Here is a 22,648-nt window from a genome sequence, read left to right on the forward strand (position 1 = left end):
GGCGGCTGCGTGTGATGGATGGATCCTTCCCTTGGAGCATCCAACGGCTGCCGGCCATGGAGGGTCCAACATCCCCATGCTGATGGTGCTGGAAAGCTGACGCCTGGGTTTGCCATTTAATTGTACCTTAAAAATCAAACCCAAACCGACACGGAACGGCTTCAACTCCCCCTGAAATCAGAGTTGGAGCTTTGGAACAGCAACAGGGATTTAATGCGTTGGCAAAGGAGCGACCACTTTGCTTCAGCAAGACCGAGCCATGATAATACACCCCATAAACGCTGATCCCACCACGGTCATCATAGAATCATGGGATGGTTTGGCTTGGAAAGGACCTCAAGATCCAGTTCCAACCCCCTCCCCTGGGCAGGGACACCTTCCACTAGGCTGAGGTGCTGAAGTGAGGTGCAGAACACCAGAAGGAAAGCATGGGGAGAACAAACCAACCTCTTCCCATTGGAAGTGACTGAATCCCCCCACCCCATCCAGCTTCATTTCCTTCATCCTATTACAAATGAATGGCAGGGAATCCCCATGAGTTTTCCAATTACTCATTTTGAGCCTTGGCTGTTGGGGATGACTTACACCAGCAGTGGGGACGCAGCGGGGAAGGGGATGCTGCGCGGCTCCTCCTTTAGGTACCTCTTTGTGGAGCTGCCAAACAGGAGAGGAAAGGTGGGGATAAACCATCCCAAAGCGGGGTTTTCCCTTGGGATGGGGCTCATGGAGCCGTGCTGGGTCGTTGGTGCTCCCTTCCCACCTGAACCGCTTGGTGTTGATGAGCCAGTGCACGAAGTCCTTGGCCTTCATCTGGTCCAGGTAACGGGTGAAGTCGCTGGTGAAGGTTCCTTCCGAGTGCCGCTTCCTGTTGGACGCCAAGGTCTGGGCACTCTGTGGCTCGGATGAGCTCCATCTGCTCGGGATGGGGCAGACAACGTGGCTTTAATGCACACGGTGCCATCCTGCACCCTTCCGGGCACAGAATCCTCTCGGGCATTGACCGTGTGGAGCATCCCCCAGGAAAGCCCTAAGAATCCATAAAACCCATTTCCCAAGGGGGTCAGCCCAGCCTGGCCAGGTTTATTCCTGACATTAGGTGGGAAATCTCATCCCATATTATTTGCCCTGTGTCTTGCTTGGCTGCGGTGGGTTTGTGCCTCCAATCTGCTGCTCCTGGGAAGGAGTGTGGTGATGCCCGAGGCTCCTATCAACCCCTCCAGGATGGAGAGATGATATTGGGGTCCCTCCTATCCCAAATTCACTCCGGCAGAGGGTTCCCAATGGATTTTCCTCCCCATGGAGTGAAGCTCAGCATCCTGCCCAAAGCATCCTTCCCAATGCATCCTTCCCAATGCATCCTGCCCAAGCATCCTGCCCAAAGCATCCTTCCCAATGCATCCTGCCCAAGCATCCTGCCCAAAGCATCCTGCCCAAGCATCCTTCCCAATGCATCCTTCCCAATGCATCCTGCCCAAGCATCCTTCCCAATGCATCCTTCCCAATGCATCCTGCCCAAGCATCCTGCCCAAGCATCCTTCCCAATGCATCCTTCCCAATGCATCCTGCCCAAGCATCCTGCCCAAGCATCCTTCCCAATGCATCCTTCCCAATGCATCCTTCCCAATGCATCCTGCCCAAAGCTTTATGTCCCACTGCATCCCATCACTGGTCTGACACATCCAAGAATTCCAGGGGATTGGACATGGCAATGTCCCTGCATGGGCTGGGAGAGAGCCAGGAAGGATCCTGCCTGGAGCAATGAGAACAGGAACGCTGCAGCAGTGAGGCAGCGACAGCAACGGCTGAGCTGCTCCAACAGCCCCTGCCCATGGCAGCATCTCCTGGAGCAGCTCCACCAACGTTCCCTACCTGGATGTGTCCTCCAGGTCCTTGGTGCCCATCGGCCACCCTGTGGGGATCAGCACGGCCAACACCAGCCCGCTGAGGTTCAGCCACCGCACGACCTGCATTGGTCCTGCTGGAGAAGGCAAAAGTCACGAGAGAGGCATCCATGTCACGACAGAGAAAACCATCACCACTGCCCCCCCAAACCCCCCCCCAGCCCTGCAGCGTGGCATGGGACAGATCCAGCCTGGGGGTCCTGGCAGGGTGTGGATGGGTGCAATGGGAAGTGCAGCCTCACAGTTCCCCATTGCACCTCTGCCATTGCTTAGGAGCAGGCGCAGAGCCCCAAGGAGGGGTTTGGCCAATCTAAAGGTAGAATTCATTGCAAGAAACCTCATCACAGTCTCTGTGTAGGAGTACTGCATCCATCCAGGAGCCCTATTTCTATCCAGGAGCACTGCATCCATCCAGGAGCCCTATTTCTATCCAGGAGCACTGCATCCACCCAGGAGCCCTATTTCTATCCAGGAGCACTGCATCCATCCAGGAGCCCTATTTCTATCCAGGAGCACTGCATCCATCCAGGAGCCCTATTTCTATCCAGGAGCACTGCATCCACCCAGGAGCCCTATTTCTATCCAGGAGCACTGCATCCATCCAGGAGCCCTATTTCTATCCAGGAGCACTGCATCCATCCAGGAGCCCTATTTCTATCCAGGAGCACTGCATCCATCCAGGAGCCCTATTTCTATCCAGGAGCACTATTTCTATCTAGGAGCCCTAGCCAGTCAGGAGGAGTAAAATTCCAGCCCTTAATTCCTGATAACCAGACTTTGGGATGCCCGTCACCAACCGCTTGCATGACTCGGGGTTGATTTCTTCCACTAGAGGTGGGAAAGAAGAGAGGAAAAGGGTTTAATCCCCAAACTGGTGTGAAAGAAAGGAGGAAAAGGGTTTAATCCCCAAACTGGTGTGAAAGAAAGGAGGAAAAGGGTTTAATCCCCAAACTGATGGGAAAGAAAGGAGGAAAAGGGTTTAATCCCCAAACTGGTGGGAAAGAAGGGAGGAAAAGGGTTTAATCCCCAAATTGGTGGGAAAGAAGGGAGGAAAAGGGGTTAATCCCCAAACTGGTGGGAAAGAAGGGAGGAAAAGGGTTTAATCCCCAAATTGGTGGGAAAGAAGGGAGGAAAAGGGTTTAATCCCAAAATTGGTGGGAAAGAAAGGAGGAAAAGGGTTTAATCCCCAAACTGATGGGAAAGAAAGGAGGAAAAGGGTTTAATCCCCAAACTGATGGGAAAGAAAGGAGGAAAAGGGTTTAATCCCAAAATTGGTGGGAAATAAAGGAGGAAAAGGGTTTAATCCCCAAACTGGTGGGAAAGAAAGGAGGAAAAGGGTTTAATCCCCAAACTGGTGGGAAAGAAAGGAGGAAAAGGGTTTAATCCCAAAATTGGTGGGAAAGAAGGGAGGAAAAGGGTTTAATCCCCAAACTGGTGGGAAAGAAGGGGGGAAAAGGCTCCTACCTTTGCCCAGCCCCGCTGCCCTCCAAGCCGGATCGCCCGTCCCTCCTTGCAGCAGGTTCTGGCGCTGCTCTTCCCCTTCCCAGCGCTTTTAAGCTTGTTAGGAGGATGCTGCAAGCTGACGGGGAGGTCACTGCTGCTCCTGGTCGGTGCTGCACGGGTCACTCGGCATCATTAGAGCAGTCTCGAAGTGGGGCTGCTGCAGGCAAGGCCGTTGCCACGTCTGCAGCTGATGCGTGCAGCAGGGGATGGGGCTTTCGCTGTTGCTGGGTCCTTGTTGGCCCAAAGGACCTGTGGGTTTCCTCCTTCCAGGTGACTTGGCCACCATAGGTCCTGCAGGGAGAGCTGATTTCTCTGCCCTTTCACCCCGCTCTGGGTTGAGTTAAAACACACAGAGGAATAAAGCAGGAGTAAAGGTGTCAAAGAAGCGTTTGGGTACCAGGATGCTGCTGCTTCCTGCAGGGTAAAACCCAGCTCAGATGCATGGACACCCTTGGATCCAAGCCTGGGTTTGTCCCCCAAGGCCAGAGGTGAAACTGGGGCTGCTCAGCATCATCTGGTGCTGGCTGCGCACCAGGAAAAGGAGCGTGAGCAGCCGGTCATGGATGTGATCCTGCCCCTCTGCTCTGCTCAGTGAGACCCCACTTGCAGCACTGGGTGCGGTGCTGGGGTCCTCAGCATAAGAAGGACTTGGAGGTGGTGGAGCAAGGCCAGAGGAGGCCATGAGGATGCTCAGGGGCTGGAGCAGCTCCCATAGGAGCCAGGCTGAGAGCATTGGGGCTGGAGCAGAGAAGCTGCGTGGGGAGCTCAGAGCAGCTTCCAGTGCCTGGAGGGGGGTACAAGGATGCTGGAGAGGGACCTGCATCAGGGACTGGGGCGATGGGACAGGGGGTGATGGGTTCAGAGTGGAACAGGGGGAGTTCAGGTTGGAGATGAGGAAGCTCCTTAGTGTGAGGGTGCTGGGGCGCTGGGATGGGTTGAACGGGGAAGGTTTGGCTGCTCCATCGCTGGCAGTGGAGCGGAGCCCTCAGCTCCCTGAAGCTGCAGGAGCTCCCTGAACCTCTGAGGGCTGCTCCTGCCTCTCTCTGACGGGGGCAGTTTGGAGCTCTTGGCTGTGGACCGCCCGCGGTCCAGCGCTCAGGGGACTAAAGGTGCCCTGTGTCACCCTGTCAATGGACAGAGGCAAGCGGGACCCCGCTTCCCCTGCATCCAACACGAGCCCTGGAGGAGATGAAGGCTCCGGCTCCTCTCTGTGCTCTGCCCCCGGGACCTTTCTGCCCGGGGCTGGGTAATTACTGCGCTACGGAAGAGCTCCCTGCAGCTCCCATCACCGTCAGCACGGGGCTGGTGCTCAGCAGGGGCTCATCTGGAGGAGCCTCCTAATGAGGGCCAGCGGTGGCCTCAGCACGGAGCCTGTCATCAGCGGGGATTAATGAGCTCAGCCTTCCGGGAGCGCTCGCACCCATCACTCCCAGAGAGGTTCTTGCACCCATCACTCCCATGGAGGTTCTTGCACCCATCACTCCCAGAGAGGTTCTTGCACCCATCACTCCCAGAGAGGTTCTTGCACCCATCACTCCCATAGAGGTTCTTGCACCCATCACTCCCAGAGAGGTTCTTGCACCCATCACTCCCATAGAGGTTCTTGCACCCATCACTCCCAGAGAGGTTCTTGCACCCATCACTCCCAGAGAGGTTCTTGCACCCATCACTCCCATAGAGGTTCTTGCATCCATCACTCCCAGAGAGGTTCTTGCACCCATCACTCCCATAGAGGTTCTTGCACCCATCACTCCCAGAGAGGTTCTTGCACCCATCACTCCCATAGAGGTTCTTGCACCCATCACTCCCAGAGAGGTTCTTGCACCCATCACTCCCATAGAGGTTCTTGCACCCATCACTCCCAGAGAGGTTCTTGCACCCATCACTCCCATAGAAGTTCTTGCACCCATCACTCCCATAGAGGTTCTTGCACCCATCACTCCCAGAGAGGTTCTTGCACCCATCACTCCCAGAGAGGTTTCTGAATGGCACCCAAGGAGCTCACGCTGACTCTGGTTGTGATGGGGTCCCGTCCCCCCCCACCCCGCCTCTCCCCGGCCCCACGGAGGACCCCGCAGTGCTCAGCTCAGCCAGCACCGAGCGGGGTGGGTTATAGAAGGGTCCTGCAGGAGCTCCCCCCACTGATGCTGGGCTCCTGGTTCCAAGCGCCCTCTGTGGTCCTTCCCTTTCCACCCGGTTGGCTTGCTGGTGGCTCTGCCACCCTAAAGGACCGCACCATGGGGGCATGAATCTCTCTTATAAGATCATAGGATCATGGAACAGCTTGGGTTGGATCGGACCTTCAAAACCTGCCGGTCCAATCTCCTTGCAAGGAGCAGGGGCATCTTCAATTCGATGAGGTTGCTCAGAACCGCATCCAACCCGGCCTGGATTGTGTCCAGGGATGGGGCATCCACCACCCTCTCTGGACAACCTGATGTGCGGGAGAAGCCGGATTTTGGCTCAGTTCGTCCCATTTTGTCCCGTTTTCTGTGTGCATGGACAGCAGGTGGCGGCCTTCCTCTGTCAGAGAGGAGCCACGAGCATCAACCAGGCTGGAAAAGAGCTTTAAGCTCGTCCAGTGCAACAGTCCCAAGGCCACCCCTAACCCATTGCACTGAGGGTGTGTGAGCGCTTGCAGGGACGGTGCCTGCAGCCCTGCCCTGGGCAGCCTCTTCCAATGCCTGAGCACGCTTTGGGGCAGGAATTGTTCCTCAGCTCCATCTAAACCTGCCCTGGTACAGCTTGACGCCGTTTCCTCTTGTCCCACCCCTTGGGAGCAGAGCCTGGCTCCATCCTGCTGTCAGTGAGCGATCAGGTCCCCCCTGAGCCTTCTCTTCTCCATCTGAACCCCCCCCGGTCCCTCAGCCGTTCCCCATCACCCCTGTGCTCCAGGCCCTGCACCAGCTCCGCTGCCCTTCTCTGGCCCCACTCCAGCACCTCAATGTCTCTCTTGTAGTGAGGAGCTCAGAGCTGTCCATCCTTCCTCTGTCCATCCTTCCCTTCCCTCACAGCATCCTCTCATTGCTCCACAGCTCCTCACCAATGGGAGCTGATGGTGATTGGGGTCAGATCAGAGGCTCTGTCCTTTCACCTGGGTCAATCAGTGCATTTTACTCCCGAAACCTCAGCAATCAGCCTCAGCAATCCACCTCACCTGGTTGAGCTCTTGCTGCCTACAAAGCCTGGTGCTGAGTCCATCCATGGTCTTCAACCCTGGGAGTTTGCCATCCCTCCTGCTCCCTGGACATCCCTCCTGGTCCTCTTTGGCTGCCCCTTGCTCCCTGTGCTCTCGGCATGATGCTCTGCACTGAAAGGTGGGTGCTTCCCTTCCAGAGGAGAGCGGGTGCTAAGGGCTGTGCTGGGTGCTCTGAGGTGGTTTGGAGCCGGCTCAGCCCCTTGGGGCACCCTGGCCCAGCACCAAGCCATTGCTGGGTCATGCTGGGGCCCAGTGGGAGCTGCACTGGGGCAGCTCTGGGCAAGCGAAGCTGTGAGCGTGTGAGGAGCATCTGTGGTGATGCCCATGGGGTTGGGTTTGTCAACGTGGGCTTGGTGCTGGCGTGCTTGAAGCCTGCCCTACCCCTCACGTAGGGGTAGGGTTGGTTTGGGTTTGTCTGGGACAAGGGGAGATGGTGGGGAAGGGTTTGCTCCTGCTCCATGTCCCCTCTTTAACATGATTCCTTTCTGCTCCGTGCCCCCTTGGCTTTGACATCTGGAGAGCCCTGTCAGGTTTGTTTTCTCACCTGCCTCCTCTTCCTGCCTGTGATGCTCTCAAGGTCTTGGGGGCCCTCATGAGACGAGTTATCATTGTCCATGGGCTGAAACAGCCCCAAATAGAGCCTGGTGCTAAGGTGGCCGAGGGAGGTTTGCACTTCAGCCTCTTGATGTCAATGGGCCCTCAGCAGCTTCGTGTGTGATTCACCAAGCACTGCCAAAGCTCCCTCTTTGAGCCCTTCTTTGCCTGTTTGCCATGGCTTTTACCTTGGCAGGGCTTGCTGGCAAGGGGCTGCTGAAACCTGATCGAGCCATAAATAAAACCTGCTTTGCATCCAAATGCACCAATTAATCCTGGGTGTGTTGCTGCAATTAGATGACAAATTATGCCTCCAGATTCACTTGCCTGTTGAGATAGAGAAGCTGTGTTTGCTCAGCCGGGGACGGCTTGCCCATGGCTTTCCATCTACCCCAGGGGATGTGCAATGATAAACAGGGGAGCTGCACCCTGCTGCAGCGGCAGAATGGGGACCCTATGGCCTCAGCTTCTTTCCCTGCAGATTGGAAGCTCATTTGCTGCCTTATTGCAAGATGTTAGTGCAGGGTTCACGCTTGCAATGCCCAAGCCTTGTAGAGGAGCTGTGTGCAGTGCTGGGGTCCTCAGCATGGACATGGAGCTGCTGGAGCGAGGCCATGAGGATGCTCAGGGGCTGGAGCAGCTCCCATAGGAGCCAGGCTGAGAACACTGGGGCTGGAGCAGAGAAGCTGCGTGGGGAGCTCAGAGCAGCTTCCAGTGCCTGGAGGGGGGTACAGGGATGCTGGAGAGGGACCTGCATCAGGGAGTGGAGCGATGGGACAGGGGGTGATGGGTTCAGAGTGGAACGGGGGGTGTTAGGTTGGACATGAGGAAGCTCCTTAGTGTGAGGGTGCTGGGACACTGGGATGGATTGAATGGAGAAGGTTTGGATGCTCCATCCCTGGCAGTGTTCAAGGCTAGCTTGGAGCACGCTGCTCCAGTGGAAGGTGCCCCTGCCTATGGTGGGGTTGGAGCTGGAGGAGCATTAAGGTCCCTTCCAACCCAAACCATTCCATGAATTAAGCCCCATCAGATTGGAGCAGGGGTCGCCTTCAGACCTGCAGCTCCTGGGCCCTCCTACCAATTGTGGGTACCAGATTTGACCGCTCTGCTCTAGCTCTGAGACTGGGGCTGGTGCTAAACAGCACGCACTGATGTGCTGCAGGATGCTCCCTCCTGATCCCCCTGGTGCTGCAGAACGGCTCACTTACAGCTTGATTCGGAACGTGTCTTGATGCGGATGGAAGCCCTTTGTGGTGGGGAAGAGCCTTGTTAATGCACCGAGACAGTGAGGCACGGAAAAGCTGGGGCTGCTGCTGCTAGAGAAAGGTGTTTTCTTCACATGCTGTTTCCATGGAAAAATGCGTATCTGGGGGTTGAATTATAAAGGATGAGTAAACCCAAGGCAGGGATGAGTAAACCCAAGGCAGGGATGAGTAAACCCAAGGCCAGGCTCTTGCTCTTGCAGGGATGCTGCCTGTGCAGAAAGGAGCTGGTTCCTCATGCTCAGCTTCAGTGCTGAGCCCCACATCTAAAGCAAACACCGGGACAAAGGCACAGAGATAAGGAGCCTCTTGATGTCACTGTTTACACACCCGACTTCCATCCAAGCTTTATCTCCCCATTAACTGCTCTTGCAGGGTTTCTTTGTGAAAGAGCCATAGAGGTTTTCTTATCTGGTTGGAACAAAATAAGCTGATAGTGGTTTATATCCCTTTCCCCTTTGATGCGGATGGATGCTGATAGCAGCTATCATAATTCCTATGGACTCTGGTCTTTTAAAGGAGGAGGGGGGATGGCTCCTTGTTGGAAAGCGGTTGGTTGGGTGAGTAGCTTGAAAACTAAGGAATTTCCTTCAGGAGAGAAGAAAGGGTTCGTTTTCTGCTGCTGGAACTGCTCGGGCAGGGAAAGAGCTGCTCCATCACAGGAGAAATGCCCTCCTTGGGAATGAGAGGGGGGAAATCCCAGCAGCTGGGAGAATCCTTGGGGAAGGGGAATTGATTTCTCTCTCTTTGAGGTCCTTTGGCAAGAAAAGGCAAACTGTACAGGGCATCTTGAGCTTGTTTTGCTCCTGTTCTTCCCCTCCCCAGCTGCACAAGAGGGCATTATATCAACCTGCAGCTGTACCTGGCTTGGGGGCAGGAGAGCTCTTGCTGTCTTGCCAAGCAGGATTAATGTCAAGCCGGCAGCCAAGGGCCGTATCCTGGAGGATGCTTGCCAGATGCTGGGCTGCGTTTTGTTTGGTGGTGGTTATGGTTTTAGGGGTGGTTTCTGAGCCCCATTGGATCCTGGCTCTCCAGGACCCTTCCCACGCAGCAAGGCTGGGCATGGGGACTCGTCCTCCTGTGCATCCTGATGCTGGTTGGATGCCACGAGCTTGGGGATCTCTTGTTTTGGGGGGAGAGCAGCCCAAATGCTGAGTGTGCATCAGTCCCGGGGTGGGAGCTCAGCCAGTTCAGAGGCCTCTTACTGGGCTGGGGCTTAAAGCTGCTTAATCCCTTCCTTGCTTGCGAAGTCCTTGTGCTCTCCTTGTGCCTGGAAAACCCTCCTGGCTCCGGAGCTGCCCTTTCCCAACAAAGCCCCTTTGTCAGGCAGACCTTAGGGTTGCTTCTTTGTTTTCCCTTCTTTACTTTATGACTCTCTTTGATTGCCGTCGCCACCCCGCAGCACAAGGAGCCCTTCTTGGGGCCGCTCTTGGACTTTGCCTGTTTGCAGGAGGGAGGTGAAGAACAAACGGGGCTGTATCCTGGAGAAGGGGAGGCAAAACCTTGGAGCAAGAGGGAAGTTGGCAGCAGAAACGCAGCCCTGAGCCAGCAGCGCAGAGCCTGTGGTCCAGGCAGGGAGAGAGCCTTGTTTTCATATGGGATGCTGAGGCTGCTCTTTGGAGAAGAGTGGCTGGAAGCAGGAATGGGGTTTTTATCCCCCTTTTACTCTTAAGAAACCTCCCTCTGGTGAGGCTTTTCCCGGCCTCTTGCTTGTTCTCCATGGAGCATCCCAGCAGAGGGCAGCAAGAGATGTCCCAGGCACCCATGGGTGCTGCTCCAGGCTTACTGCAGGACCAGCCCAGTCACTGTCCCGTTCTGGTCCCCAGCCTTGAGGCATCTGTTAATAACTCCCTATTATTATATCGACTATAACTCAAATAACTCCAAGTCTTTAGGTGCTTTAAAGAGGCATTTTTAGGGCTCTAGGGGGGTGTTGAGGTGGGAACAGATCCTCTTGCCCTCCCAGGGCTCTGGACATCTTCTGCCCTTCTTCTCTTGAATTGCAGGTTTATTTGGGGCAATCCTCCTCCTGTATTCCCGTGTATTATGGTGCTGCATCTCCCCATGCACTCAGCAGGGCCTTGGTGCACTGCACCGATGCTGAAGCAAGGACCAAAGCAGAGCACTGGTGGCTTCACACTCACCTGAGCAGTGGTGCCCATTGCTGGTGGGTGCTGAAGCCTGACCCGACGTGCTGCTGCATTCAACCCGAGTCGTACCTGTGTGCAGTGCTGGGGTCCTCAGCATAAGAAGGACATGGAGGTGGGGGAGAAAAGCCAGAGGAGGCCATGAGGATGCTCAGGGGCTGGAGCAGAGAAGCTGCGTGGAGAGCTCAGAGCAGCTTCCAGTGCCTGAAGGGGGGTACAAGGATGCTGGAGAGGGACCTGCATCAGGGACTGGAGCGATGGGACAGGGGGTGATGGGTTCAGAGTGGAACAGGGGGAGTTCAGGTTGGAGATGAGGAAGTTCTTCCCTGTGAGGGTGCTGGGGCACTGGGATGGGTTGAATGGGCAAGGTTTGGATGCTCCATGCCATCAAGGCCACGCTGGCCACAGGGGCTTGGAGCAAGCTGCTCTAGTGGAAGGGGTCCCTGCCCGTGGCAGGGGGTTGGAACTGGATGGGCTTTAAGGTCCCTTCCAACCCAATCCGTTCTATGCTAGAAGCCCACGAGCAAACACGGATGAAGGCGGTGGATGCTGAGGTGGAGGCTGCTCCCGGTGCCAACAGGAAGGGTCACAGAACCGGGACCGCAGCAGCTCGAGGCTGGGCAGAGGCTGAGTAGGAGGGGGAAGCTCGGTGCGTGCGCTCCAGAGGAGGTGGGTGCTGGCACAGGCTGGAGCGTGACTAACACCAACATCCTGCCGGGCTCTGCCGTGCCTCTGCTGCCCTGGGTGATGCACAGGAAGCATCTCGAGAGCCTCCCGCATCTCCCGGTGCGCTGCGGAGCTGCAGCCAAGGGAGAACATCTGCAGCTTGGCTTCCTTATGGCTCCTGAGTTGGTCCTTGGCTGCTTGGGGCTCTCCAGCAAAGCTGCTCCTGGAGGGGTCGTTGCTCTCCTGGGCCACTCGGTGGGCTGCAGTCCCCCTCTGCGATGCTTCCCCGCCTGCCCTGCGCTTGCCTGGCTGCCTCCATCTCTCATGGCCCTGTTCTCCACCAGCAGGACTTGGCTTTGCTTTGTTCTCCAGGTGCTTTCCATGGGAAGTCAAACTCCAGCTTGAAGCAAAGCATTTAGGGTTGCAAAGCCCAGCCCCGGTGGCAGGGATGCGCTCCCAGGTTGTGCAGCCTTATCCGAGGGATGGAGGGAGCTGGGCTGATCCTTTGCCAAGGGCTGACGCAAAGAGGCACCTACAACCCATTGGAAATACCCTTGTTTAATGGGGATATTGCCACAGGATCTTGTTTCTCCTCAAGCACTTGGTTCCCTCCCCTGTGTCTACAATGGCCCAGCAAGCTTGTGTTTCAGGGACTTTAGATGCTGCACAAAGAGCCCTTCCTTAAACAGGTTGAAAGCTCTTTGATGCGTGAGGAGATATAAGGTTTCAAGGTTGCTACAACATGGGGAAAAGTTGGGGGTTTCCTCCTTGCCAGAACAACAAAAAAGGACCTTTTTAAAAGCTCTTTTAATGGAAAAGATGCTCCAGAATGAGAAACAGTCTGTGAAATGCTCTTGGTGCAAAGCAACTGCTGGTAGGGGCGTTTAGGGGGTAACTGCACCTCATTATGGCACGTACGTACAAGAAGGATGTGCTGCAGTGCCATAGTCTCACCTGATGCACCTCTAAACCAGGGGATGTGCGAGGAACCGGTGGTACAAGGCACTGATTGAATTCACACCCTTCTAACCCCACTGGTGCTGGATCCCTGTGGCCATAGGGAGGGGGGGTGATGGGGTGCTTGGCAGCTCCCGTTGCAGGGAGAAGCAGGGGAAAGCAGTAACAGCCCCATTCAAAACGGGGCTCGAAGCCTTCAAAAGACCCAAGTTTCTCCGGGTTTAAGCACCGCTGTTCCCATCCCTGGGCAGGCAGGAACAGGCAGAAGGACCTTGGGGCTCCCCAGCCATGACCTGGGCTCTGCCCTGGCACAGGTGAGCTCACATCCCTTGCAGGATGCCAGGCTTTGGGCCGGATTAAACGCAAGCTCTCTGCCATGGATTGCATCTACCAGGGACCAGCACGAAGCTGGGTGGGGAAGGGGTGACACGAGCACCAGGAGCTCTGCACCGGGCAGGATGCTGCCGGTGCTCGCTCTGCTTCAGGCTCTACCCCTGCCCGTGCAATGGGGAAGGGGGGGGTTCATTGCTTGTGCCCCCTCCCCGCTGCCCCCCCCCAGCCCTGCCTGGGTCCATCCTGTGTTTTCGAGCCAGGCGCTGGCTGCCTTTTGTGCTGACGCAGAGCTGCTGTGGCAGATGCTCTGATTCATCCCATGGAGGGCTCACACCCAGCCCGCCTTTCTGCTGCTTGTTGGGCACACTGGAAGTGCTGCTGGGAGCTGGGCCCCTCTGTGGGGTGCTGTGCTGCTCCCTGAGTCCCTTTATGGGGTGTGGGGTATGCCAGGACTCCTGGATGCTGGGGTGGATGGGGTTTAGATCAGCAAAGCGAAGGGGGATGCTCAGGGTGCCCTGCTCTCAGTGTACCTCTGGGTGCATCCTCAGGGGCCAGGGCTGCCGTGGAAGGAGATTGTTAGATGCAGGTTTTGGGCTGTTGCTTTGCTGTTGGGGTGCTTTGAGAGGGGTGTCTCTGGGTTCTGGAGGTGCTTGAGTGTTCCCCTGGGGCTTGTGTCTGGAGAGCAGCAGCATTCCATGTGCGATTGTGCTGCTGATTATTCTCTGCCCTTAAGAAAGGGGGAAACTGAGGCACAGAGGGGTTGTTGCCTCAGCCCGTCCCTGAGGAGGGGTGGCATGGGAGGGTTAAGGCAGGGTACAGGATGTGGGTTTAGCTCCTTAGCTCTGTGTGACCCAAACTAAGGGCTTTTTCCCCTCCTTTTCTCCTCTTGCTTGTCCCCCACCTCTTGTGTTGAGGGCCAGAGCAGAGAGGGTAAAGGAAAAGGAGGGATAAGGGTCTGCTGCTACCCAGGCTCAGCCTGGGTTGCAAAGCTGCTTCAAATAGGGGTGATGCTGCCCATCTCCCATGCAAAGGGGGCATGACCCATCTGATGGGCATCAAGCTGCATCAGGTAGCTCCTGGACGAGCATCTCCCACCTCCTTTGGGGTCTGTGCTCAGCAGAAGCCTCATCTCCGCAGCACAAAGCGGGGCTGCGATGGAGCTTTGCCTGGGGCTGGATTTGGGAAGCCAGAGGGGAGGGATGGAGCCGGTGTCCCCACGGCCAGGCTGGCGCGAGGCGCTTTGGCAGAAGGTGGTGGCAGAACTGGAAGAGCAGGGCTCCAGCAGGAGGTCAGGGCGAAGGTGTGGGTTTGGCACCGGGCGAGGGGCTGGGAGCGTTGTGGGTCAGCTTTTGAGGGCACCAGTGGGAGAACTGGTATGGCAGAAAGCCTGACTCAAACTGGAGCGTGAAGGATTGCTGCCTGCTCCTCCCTGCTCCTGCCAGCCCTGCTGATGGGCTTCACACTGCCCTGGACCTGGGTCCTGCTTGTGAGGCATCTCCTGCACTGGTTCATCCTAGCCACTATCGCCTCCCAAACCACCCCATAGTGCCTGTTCCCACAGGGCTTGGGGTCTAGGAGCTGCCCTTTGGGGTGTCTCTTGCCCTTTGGGGTGGTTCCTACCCTTTGGGATGGTTCCTACCCTTTGGGATGTCTCTGCAGCCAGCTTCACCCATTCTTTCCTCCTACAATCTGATGCCCGTGGCTTGTTTAAAATTCCCTTTATTCACAATAAATAATATCCTATATTACAAAGATCTCGACACAAAATGCACGAATCATGGTTCTTTCCGCAGCCATGAATAAATAGGACTCACCAGCACCAGCTAATGCGTGACAAAGAGCATCTATGGGTAGCGTTGGCCCTGTGGCGGGGAGGAAGCGGGGGATTGGGCTGCACCCACCTTGCCCAAAGCGGTCCTTCTTCTCTGCTGGGCTCTACATGGTGTTTCCATCCCCTGGGCCGTCAGATGCAGGGGTGAAATCCTGTTGTGCACCAGCACATGCGGGCTCAGGCCCCTGCCAGCGGTGCACAACTGGCACCCAGGAGGGCAGGGATGCAGCCCCATGGGTGCAAAGCTGCAGCTGAGGCTGCCCTAGGCTGAGATGCCTTCGCTGGCTGCAGTTAAGCTTAGGAGAGGTTCTAGCGCTCACACTCGTGTAGAGGGGTTATATACAGACACTGCAATGCTCCTTTCTTAGCCACAGGTGGTCTTTGGGTTGCAAGGCTTTTGCTTAAGAGTCTGCTGTAGCTGGATGTGGTCATTGGTGCACACATGAGCCCATGTGTGGGGCTTCCTCCCCTCCTTCTGCTTGCTCTTTCCTAACTCTTCCTATGGTGGGGTCAACTCCATGGATTTCTTCCTCTCCTCTCTCTGCTCTTCCCACTCCTCCTCTGACTCGTAGGTGCCCTTGATGATGGCAACCCTATCTGACAGGTTCATGCAGTAGGGGACCAGGATGTAGAAGTAGAGCAGTGAGGCCAAGCAAGCCCCAAGGATGGGTCCAACCCAGAACACCTAGAAAGCAAACAAGGAAGAGGGTGAAAGCAGGTCCTGGAGGATGGTGCACCACGTCCAGCCATTACACCAGCATTCCTCACTGCTCCGCATCTCCTGTCCCATGCAGAGATGCAAATACCCATCCCAGTAGACTTCTTGGGCTGAAATCTCTTAAGCTTTGCTTGCTGAAGACATCAAGTTCTTTATGAGTGCAGAGATGGGGTGTGCTGGAAAGGAAGCGCCAAGCCTGCTCTGAAAGGTTGGGTCTGAGCTTGCAGGTTCAGTGGGTGAGTGGAAAGCCAAAGCTGGGCTTCTCCATGGGCTTTATGGACATCAGATGATGCCCTAGCTCATTCTGCACCGTTGCATGGGGGCTATACTGGCTCTGTGCTATGGGGATAACCTGTTTCCAATCCATTCATCACATGTTCTCCAGCCCCTTTTATCCTTTCAGGCTTGAAAACATCCCGCCCTGGTGCAATCACTGCCCTCTCCCTTGCCCTGCATCTCATGCAGCCTGGTCCCGAGCCCTGATGCTCACCCAATGCGCCGAGCTGAACCTCCTCACGACGACGGCGGGCCCGAAGGAGCGCGCTGGGTTCATGGAGCAGCCGGTGAAGTAGATCTGTCGGTGTGGAAAGGAGACCAAGTTAAGGTGCAGCATCTGAACCCGGCCTCTGCACCTTAACCTCTGGCTTAGCAGGCAGGGACAACTTCCCAGGAGCAGGGATGGAAGCGGTCCCTGGTGCTGTCTCTCTTGCAGGGAGCCTGGGATGGATGCCATCCTTCCCCACATCACCATGGACAAGGAGCCCTGCTATGTCCCGTTGGCTCTCCCAATGCAGCTCCCTCTGGGACCGACCGCAGGGGGGTTATTTTGGGGGAGCTCTGTCCCAGCAGGACCCTCTGCCTGGCCACTCACCCCCACCAAGTGCCCCACGGCAACAGAGAGCCCGATGGACAGCGCTGGGGCGCCCACGTTGCCGCTCCTCCGGTTGTCCGTGGATGCGAAGATGCAGGCGGCCAGCTGGAAGGTGAGGATGATCTCCACCACGAGGGCCTGCCCGGGGGTCGTGTTGTTGTTGAGCTGCCAACCAGCAAAAGCCAACAGTCATCACCCAGCCCTAGGGCTCAGCAACACCACTTGAGGGCTTTGCTGGTGGGTTTGGGCTTGCAAAGCCATGCAAGAGAAGCCCCCCAGCTCCCCTGCCCAGCCTTTGGGCACAAGGTGCTCTGCTTCCAGGGCTTCTTTCCCTGAAAAGAAACTACCTTTCTTGGCCCCAAATCTGCCTCCCTCCTGATCTCTCCCTTCCCAGCGCTCTCCAGTCTCTTTCCACTTGCTTGTCTCCGCTACACTCGGTGTTTTCCCACCAAACCCCACATGGATTTGCCCCTTTTTCCCCCTCTGTTTCTTTTCCCCTTGATCCTTGCAAGCTGTTGCATCCTGGTTCATCTCCCCCTCCGCTTTGTGGGCACGGGATGAAGGGAGGGGGTTGGGGTGAAGGCTGGGCTGTTGTCCCAGCACCTTTGTGCTCGCCGTTGGGATCTGTCAGATGGACTGGACCCCACTGGGCTTGGGAAGGATAAAGTGCCCCAAGACCCATGGTTTTTAGCTAAAGCTGACCGGTTTGGGACCGGGAGCGTGTGGGAACGAGATGCACGCAGCATCTCACCCTAGTGACTGATCCCTCTGCCCCAAGCCTGTGCTGATCCCAGGGGGCCAGACCCGATGTGGTTGGAGCAGGAGCTCCACTGCTCCCATTTCAGGTGGTTTCCCAGCTCTTCCCAAGGGTTTGAGACAAGCTCCTCATCCCCACTTATCTCCCAGGGGGCCAATGCCCCCCTTCTCCTCCAAGAGCAGCCCCTCGCTGCCTCCCCGTGATTGATCCTTCAGCTCTTCTCCATCCTCCTCTCATCCCCAGCTCCCCCAGTGCAGCAGTGCCAGCGGGCTCCGCTCCCCCTGCCCGTGCTGGCTCTGCTCCCTGCCCTCCAGCCTCTGTCCTGGCACAGCTCCTATCCCAGCACTAATCTCCAGGTGGAGAGGCTGCAGTCAAGAACATCTCAATGGTGCTGGTGACTCACTCAGGCCCTTAGGATAAAGGAAGCACTTATTAAAGAAGGGGAAAAAAAACATGCCATTTATTACCCCGCACAATGAATCTGTCATGTCAATCCTGCACTGGCTATGCCGGGGTTTGCTCCTAGCCCATTCCCATCCCTCTATGCAATGCACTGAGATGGATTCGGCTCTCCGAGCTGGCGCTGGCACGAGCGACCCACTCAGAAGGGAAGGGGAACGCGCCCGGCAAGGCAAACCATCTCCAGGTGGGGATACTTACAGCGTTGATGGCCAGGTTACCACGGGTATTGGCCGGCGTCACCCCATAGAGGATGCCAGCCCCAGCGATGGCCCCGACCAGTTGGGCAATCACGTAGAAGAGCGTCCGGAGGAAGGAGATCTGGTTCCCGACGAAGAAGGCGATGGTCACGGCCGGGTTGATGTGGGCGCCGCTGATGTGGCCAAACGCCTGCACCAACGTGCCGATGGCCAGGCCGAAGGCCAGCGAGATCTGGAGGATGCTGGGCAGGGCTGAGGGCCACTTGAGGGCTGAGCCGAGGCCGATGAAGACGAAGATGAGCGTGGAGAGGAACTCGACGAAGACGGCTCGAGCAAAGGCCAGGGTCAGTATTTCCTTCTTCATGGTGGGAGAGGGTAGAGGGCGGCTGGGAAAGAAGAAAGTCCGGGTTTCCTCTGTCTCCAGGCTCTTCTGTCTGCACCCAGTTGTAGGGCCATACCTATCTATATATGCAAGAGCAGCAGGGAGCTGTGTTACAAGGCGGTGGGTGGAGCCAGGGAATTAGCCAGTCCTCCCAAATTATCATGTGAAACTGGAAAAGTTTCCACCTGAAAATAGCTCCGGAGCCTCTTGGTGAACCAGTGACTCAGATATTGGTGGCATTTCTTTATCCTGCCCTCTGCAAACAAAGAGCCCCTATAGGGTGTCTCTGTGGTCGTTAGATAACGCGGTTGCATAACGAAGCCCTGCTCCCTCCTCTGCTTTTCCCTCTTACCACCTCTCACCAGCCTTTGGGTGGTTCTTTAGCAGAGGTGTAGTTCACGTTCCCCTCCTCCATGGGCCTGCGGGCTGGAGAGGGCTGCAGTTCTGTCTGGGATGTCTTGTTCCTGGTGTTAGGCTGGAGGAGCATTCCTGGAATGGGGAATTCTCATTCCCAGTGTGTTCGGTTGACACGGGATGTTGGGACGGAAAGCGAAGTGAAGCTCCTGGAGCTGCTCCCAGGCTGCCAAGGCAGCTCAACCATAGCAAAGAAGTGCTTTGGTGTTGGAGCTCGGCTGGCTTTGGGGGATGCTTTGCCTATGTGGGGAGCCACAGACAAGCTGGAGGTGCCTGCATGGGGTGGTGGAGCCTGGGTAAAGGCAGCTGATCGCTGCAGAGCCTGACTGTGGATCCCTTTAGCTCCCTTGCTGCTCCTTCCAGGGCATTGAGCGAGGGCTTTGCCAGCGCCTGGGCTGGTGCTCAGGGGGTGCTCGCTGCCCGTAGCCAGGCAGGGTGGATCCTACCCCTGTCATCTCGGGCCCTTACCTTTTCTTTTTGCCTTTCAAGCTGTTGCTCAACAAGGGCAGTGATTTTGCTCTTGGGAATGCCAGCAGAAAGCCACAGGCTCTGCATGGACACAGGCCATGGTGCCACGTCTCCTTCCAGGTTCCCATGGGGTTGCCCTCCATCCCTTGGCTGGCAGGGATTGCAATGGGGGGGAGCTCTCAGTGCTGTGCATCAGGGAGCTGTTGGGGACTGAGGTTGAGGGTTTGGGGATGGAAGAAGGGCTTAGTGATGGTGAACAGTGAATTCTTGGCTCCTTCGTGGTCCTTGCAGCCTTGTGCCAGGACTTGATTTCATGTTTTCAAATGGGTTTGGGTTGGAAAAAACCTCAAGTTCCAACCCTCGGCCATGGGAAAGATCTCTCTTTGCATCTTGCCTTCCTCAAGTGATGCCACCTCTGTGCCTTATGCAGTGCTGGGGTTATCCATGGCTGGCTCTGAAGGAGCAGCCAGAGAATCATGGAATGGTTTGGGTTTGAAAGGGACCTTAAAGCTTATCTGGCTCCAACCCATGCCACGAGCAGGGACACCTTCCACTAGAGCAGCTTGCTCCAAGTCCCATCCAACCTGGCTTTGAACACTGCCAGGGATGGCTCATCCAAACCTTCTCTATTGAATTCATTCCAGTGTCCTACCACCCCCACAGGGAAGAGCTTCCTTACATCCAGCCTGAACTCCCCCTGTTTCGGTTTAAACCCATCACCCCTTGTCCTATCACTCCAGCACAGGGTGAGCGAAGCTCTGCATGCAGGAGATGGGTAAAACCACTTCAAACCCTCTTTACATCCCCAAAAGCACTAAAAAGCTCCCTTCACTGCTGCCTTCTGCTGGCTGCAGCCAGACCTGCACACATCCCATGGGATCAGCGCTGAGGAGGGATTCCTCCCCACAGCAAGACAAAGGGACTGCAAAGAAACGAGCCTTTCACCTCCGGCTCTACCCCGAGTCCTGAGCTCAGCAAAGAGCATCCCGAGGGACCGGGGCTCTGTTACAGCCTTAATTCCTGCTAATGGTTTTCCCTGGCGCTGCTGCTCCCGGGGCAGCTGCAGAGGGAAAAGTCGGATCTGTTATCCTAGAAACACCCGCTCCGTTGGCGTGTTTTGGTGAAAGTTTTGCAAGCTGGTATTTCAAGACACCCTGGCCACATTCCAGCCCGGGTAATGACTTGCCGCTTCCCTTCAGCCCTGTCTGTGGCTCCAGCTGCATCGAACGCGTCTTGCTCCCGTCCTACAAACCCTTTCCTTGCTCTCCCACCGCTGAGCCCCCTTGGAAGTGGATGTGTTTTGCATCCACGGGACTTTATGGCTCAAAGGCAGCGTTAAAGAGGCTCTCCTAGGTTCCCAAGGGGTGAATAACGACCCAGCAAAATCCTCCTGACCGGGAGATGCAGTCCAACAAGGCTGGAAATGATGGGGAAGGCTCCCAAAGGGAAACAAGGTGTTTCTCTAACCACATGCCATGCAAACCCCTCTTTTCCTGAGGCTCTTTGCTAGCCTTTCCTCACCGGGGCATTCCTGTGTGGAACGTCGAACCGTGTCGAGCAGGCATTGGGAAGGCTCCTTTCCCTCTTTCCTGGCTGCGTGCCCTCCAAGGAGCTGGTATGAGCTGAAAAGTGCCTTTGATGTGTCAAACGGAATGGAATTGGGCAAGATGTTGAGGAGGCATTACGCAGGGAGCTGCTGACAGACGGACACCTACGTGGTGGGGTCACGCACGCCTCGTTTCACCCCTGGGCTTTTGGAGGAAAGAAGATGAGGAGGCTTTTTGCAAGGACGGGTTTAGCTGTGTCCTTCCTCCTCCTCCTCTTCCTCCCTTATAGCAGCACACACCGCAGTTGCCCACATGGACCATCCACAGCTTGGGGGCAATGTGTTGGATGGGGAGAGCACTGAGCCCACTGCGGGGCTGGGGTGCAGCGTGCCCGGGTGGGAGGAAGGCAACCGGTGCCTCATCCTCGCCCGGGGCCCTCCCAGGGCTCTGCCTCACCCACGGAGGCGTGTGTGTTATTAAGTGGCTGCGTGTGTCGGTCCCTGTCGTCCCCACGTCGCCGATCCCATTTGCTCTATTAATTTGTCATTTCCGTGTCATTTCAGCCCAAATCCCTCAGTTCAACCTCAAAGCCTGGCAAATTCGGGTTATAAATGCTGCTGAGACCCAGCCCAGCTTGGGTTTTGCTTCTTCGCCCTCGTTGGCTCTATGTCTCAAGCAAGGACCTGAAAACTGGCACAATAATACAAGCAGGAGTAATAACACCAACAGGAGACAACTATTTCTGCTGGAATCTGGGGTTATTTGGGGTTAGATGGCCAGAGGAGAAAGTTTGGGTTAGTTTCTTGCTGGCTGAGCTCTGCGGGGGTTGCAGCAAGGCACTGATGGGGATAAAAATGGGATGCCCTGGGAATTTGAAGTAGAGCAAGGAGCAGCACATTTTGCCCTCCTCATCCTCAATTCCTGGGGCTGCTTCTTGCCATGGTGGTAGGAAAGAAGTGGGATTAATGTTGATGTCTCTGTAAGGGTGCTGCAGGCTGGGCTCTCAAGGATTTCTCTTATCTAACCCTCCATCTGCTTGCGCTCCCTATAAGAGGGATTACTCTGATGGCCTGAGGGTGACGATGAAGGTGACCTCCTCTGGCCCTGGAACAACAGGGCTTTTGCCTTCCCCTAGCAACCTGAGTGAGCTTTGGAGCTCCAACCTCACGAGGCTGTTTGGGTTGAGGGATGCGCCCATGTCCTTTGCTGCCGTGCCCCCACTTTGGCTTGAAGCTGGTCCCGAAGCTGTCCCCAGACTTTGGTGGCTCCTGTGCTGAGCACAATGGTCACAGTGACCTCGTAACCTGGGTGCCTGTCAATAGGGATAATGCTGTTGAAGCGCTGGGTAGTGTTAATGCTTAATAACAGCATTGCTCTGCTCCGTGCTTCGAAATGACTGGATGGTCTCTGAGGTGTAGCAGTGGATGGCAGTGCTTTGGGGCTGGTGTGCAATGGAAGCACCAGCATGCTTAATAATTAACTTGCACTGAAATCATCATTAAATCGTCACATGGGGATAATAATGTGTATCAGGGAAAGCAAAGGGCCGGGTAGGAAGAAGCCCTGGACGAGATCACGCAGTAGAAAGCTTGGCTGGGAACCTTGCTCCTGATTTTCAGGTCTAGCCCCTTCCACTGAAGCCACCTGCATCGGGGACATGAAGAGGCTGCATTCCTGCCCATCTAGAGAAACACTTTGAGCTCTTATGGGCCAGCAGCTCGTTATGGGTGTCCTCAGGGTTCTCAAAGCTGTGTCAGTGGCAGGGATCTTTAAGGTCCCTTCCAACCCAAACCAGTCTGTGATTTTTCACCCCATTCTGCCTTTGAGCCCCAAAGCAAATGGACAAAGACATTTCTCTATGTACGTATTTAGATGGCATGGAATAATTGGGATTTAAAGAAACCCGTGACGATGGCATCCCTCGTTGCACCAGATCTGGAGCTGGAAGTTCTTGCGCCGAGCTGCCTCCGGATAAACGCGTGATTCTGATTCGGGTTCTTTGTGTTCCTGGAAAACCAGGCTGAAAATCAAAGCAGAGCCCACGGAAACCACCCAGGCGTGGCTGGGTGGCTTCAAACCCTGTCTCCCTGCTGAGGTGCGAGCCACGGTGTTATCAGTTCAGCCAGGTCTGAGGCCGGCGTGTGGCAGCTCTGATTTCCGCGTTGCTGATCCTGCCCTCTCCTTCGAGTTGCACTGTGTAAATCTGGAATGACTGGCTTGGTTTCCTGACCATGCACGTTTTGGAAGTGTCATTGAAGTCAATGACACAGCTCCGCAGAGAAGGTAAAGTCGTGTTTTGCATTGACTCAAGGAGACTTAGGCTGCTTTAGCCATCCGACAAGCTGGTTTAGTGAGATGGGGTGGTGTGCCAAGCGCAGAAGCCAGCCAGGGCAGGAATCAGCATCCCAGCGGTGTTGAAGTGGGGATGGTCTTTGTTTT

General features: G+C 56.0%; 2 protein-coding genes and 1 long non-coding RNA gene across 3 annotated transcripts; 1 reads left to right on the forward strand and 2 right to left on the reverse strand.

Moving 5' to 3' along the window:
- Nucleotides 1-581: 581 nt before the first annotated feature.
- On the reverse strand, nucleotides 582-1,970 carry LOC133263755 (exendin-3-like). The gene is made up of 3 exons (XM_061443631.1): nucleotides 1,870-1,970; nucleotides 761-913; nucleotides 582-654 (listed from the first exon to the last, which is right to left on the reverse strand). Exons 1-3 carry the CDS (start codon nucleotides 1,968-1,970, stop codon nucleotides 582-584), a joined length of 327 nt encoding a protein of 108 aa, XP_061299615.1.
- A 4,694-nt stretch (nucleotides 1,971-6,664) lies between these two features.
- Nucleotides 6,665-15,975, forward strand: LOC133263754 (uncharacterized). The gene is made up of 3 exons (XR_009741528.1): nucleotides 6,665-6,721; nucleotides 15,515-15,709; nucleotides 15,824-15,975. It is a non-coding gene; the product is annotated as an uncharacterized LOC133263754 (long non-coding RNA).
- On the reverse strand, nucleotides 14,266-18,236 carry AQP5 (aquaporin 5). The gene is made up of 4 exons (XM_061443630.1): nucleotides 17,400-18,236; nucleotides 15,983-16,147; nucleotides 15,602-15,685; nucleotides 14,266-15,078 (listed from the first exon to the last, which is right to left on the reverse strand). Exons 1-4 carry the CDS (start codon nucleotides 17,760-17,762, stop codon nucleotides 14,893-14,895), a joined length of 798 nt encoding a protein of 265 aa, XP_061299614.1. The 5' UTR covers nucleotides 17,763-18,236; the 3' UTR covers nucleotides 14,266-14,892.
- Nucleotides 18,237-22,648: the final 4,412 nt, after the last annotated feature.

The sequence above is a fragment of the Pezoporus flaviventris genome, unplaced genomic scaffold, assembly GCF_033815535.1.
Source record: "Pezoporus flaviventris isolate CSIRO_AGI_PZ_B2104156 unplaced genomic scaffold, CSIRO_AGI_Pfla_v1 ptg000455l, whole genome shotgun sequence".
NCBI lineage: Eukaryota > Metazoa > Chordata > Aves > Psittaciformes > Psittacidae > Pezoporus > Pezoporus flaviventris.

Bases quoted from the DNA above. Each gene is read 5' to 3' on its own strand.
- LOC133263755 (XM_061443631.1), bottom strand. From the start codon at position 1,970: ATGCAGGTCGTGCGGTGGCTGAACCTCAGCGGGCTGGTGTTGGCCGTG. The intron at 914-1,869 runs GTAGGGAACGTT...CATCCCGAGCAG, and splicing joins GACCTGGAGGACACATCCAG to ATGGAGCTCATCCGAGCCAC. The intron at 655-760 runs GTGGGAAGGGAG...CCTGTTTGGCAG, and splicing joins ATCAACACCAAGCGGTTCAG to CTCCACAAAGAGGTACCTAA.
- AQP5 (XM_061443630.1), bottom strand. From the start codon at position 17,762: ATGAAGAAGGAAATACTGACCCTGGCCTTTGCTCGAGCCGTCTTCGTC. The intron at 16,148-17,399 runs GTAAGTATCCCC...GCTGGTTGGCAG, and splicing joins GTAACCTGGCCATCAACGCT to CTCAACAACAACACGACCCC. The intron at 15,686-15,982 runs GTGAGTGGCCAG...CCACACCGACAG, and splicing joins CCGTGGGGCACTTGGTGGGG to ATCTACTTCACCGGCTGCTC.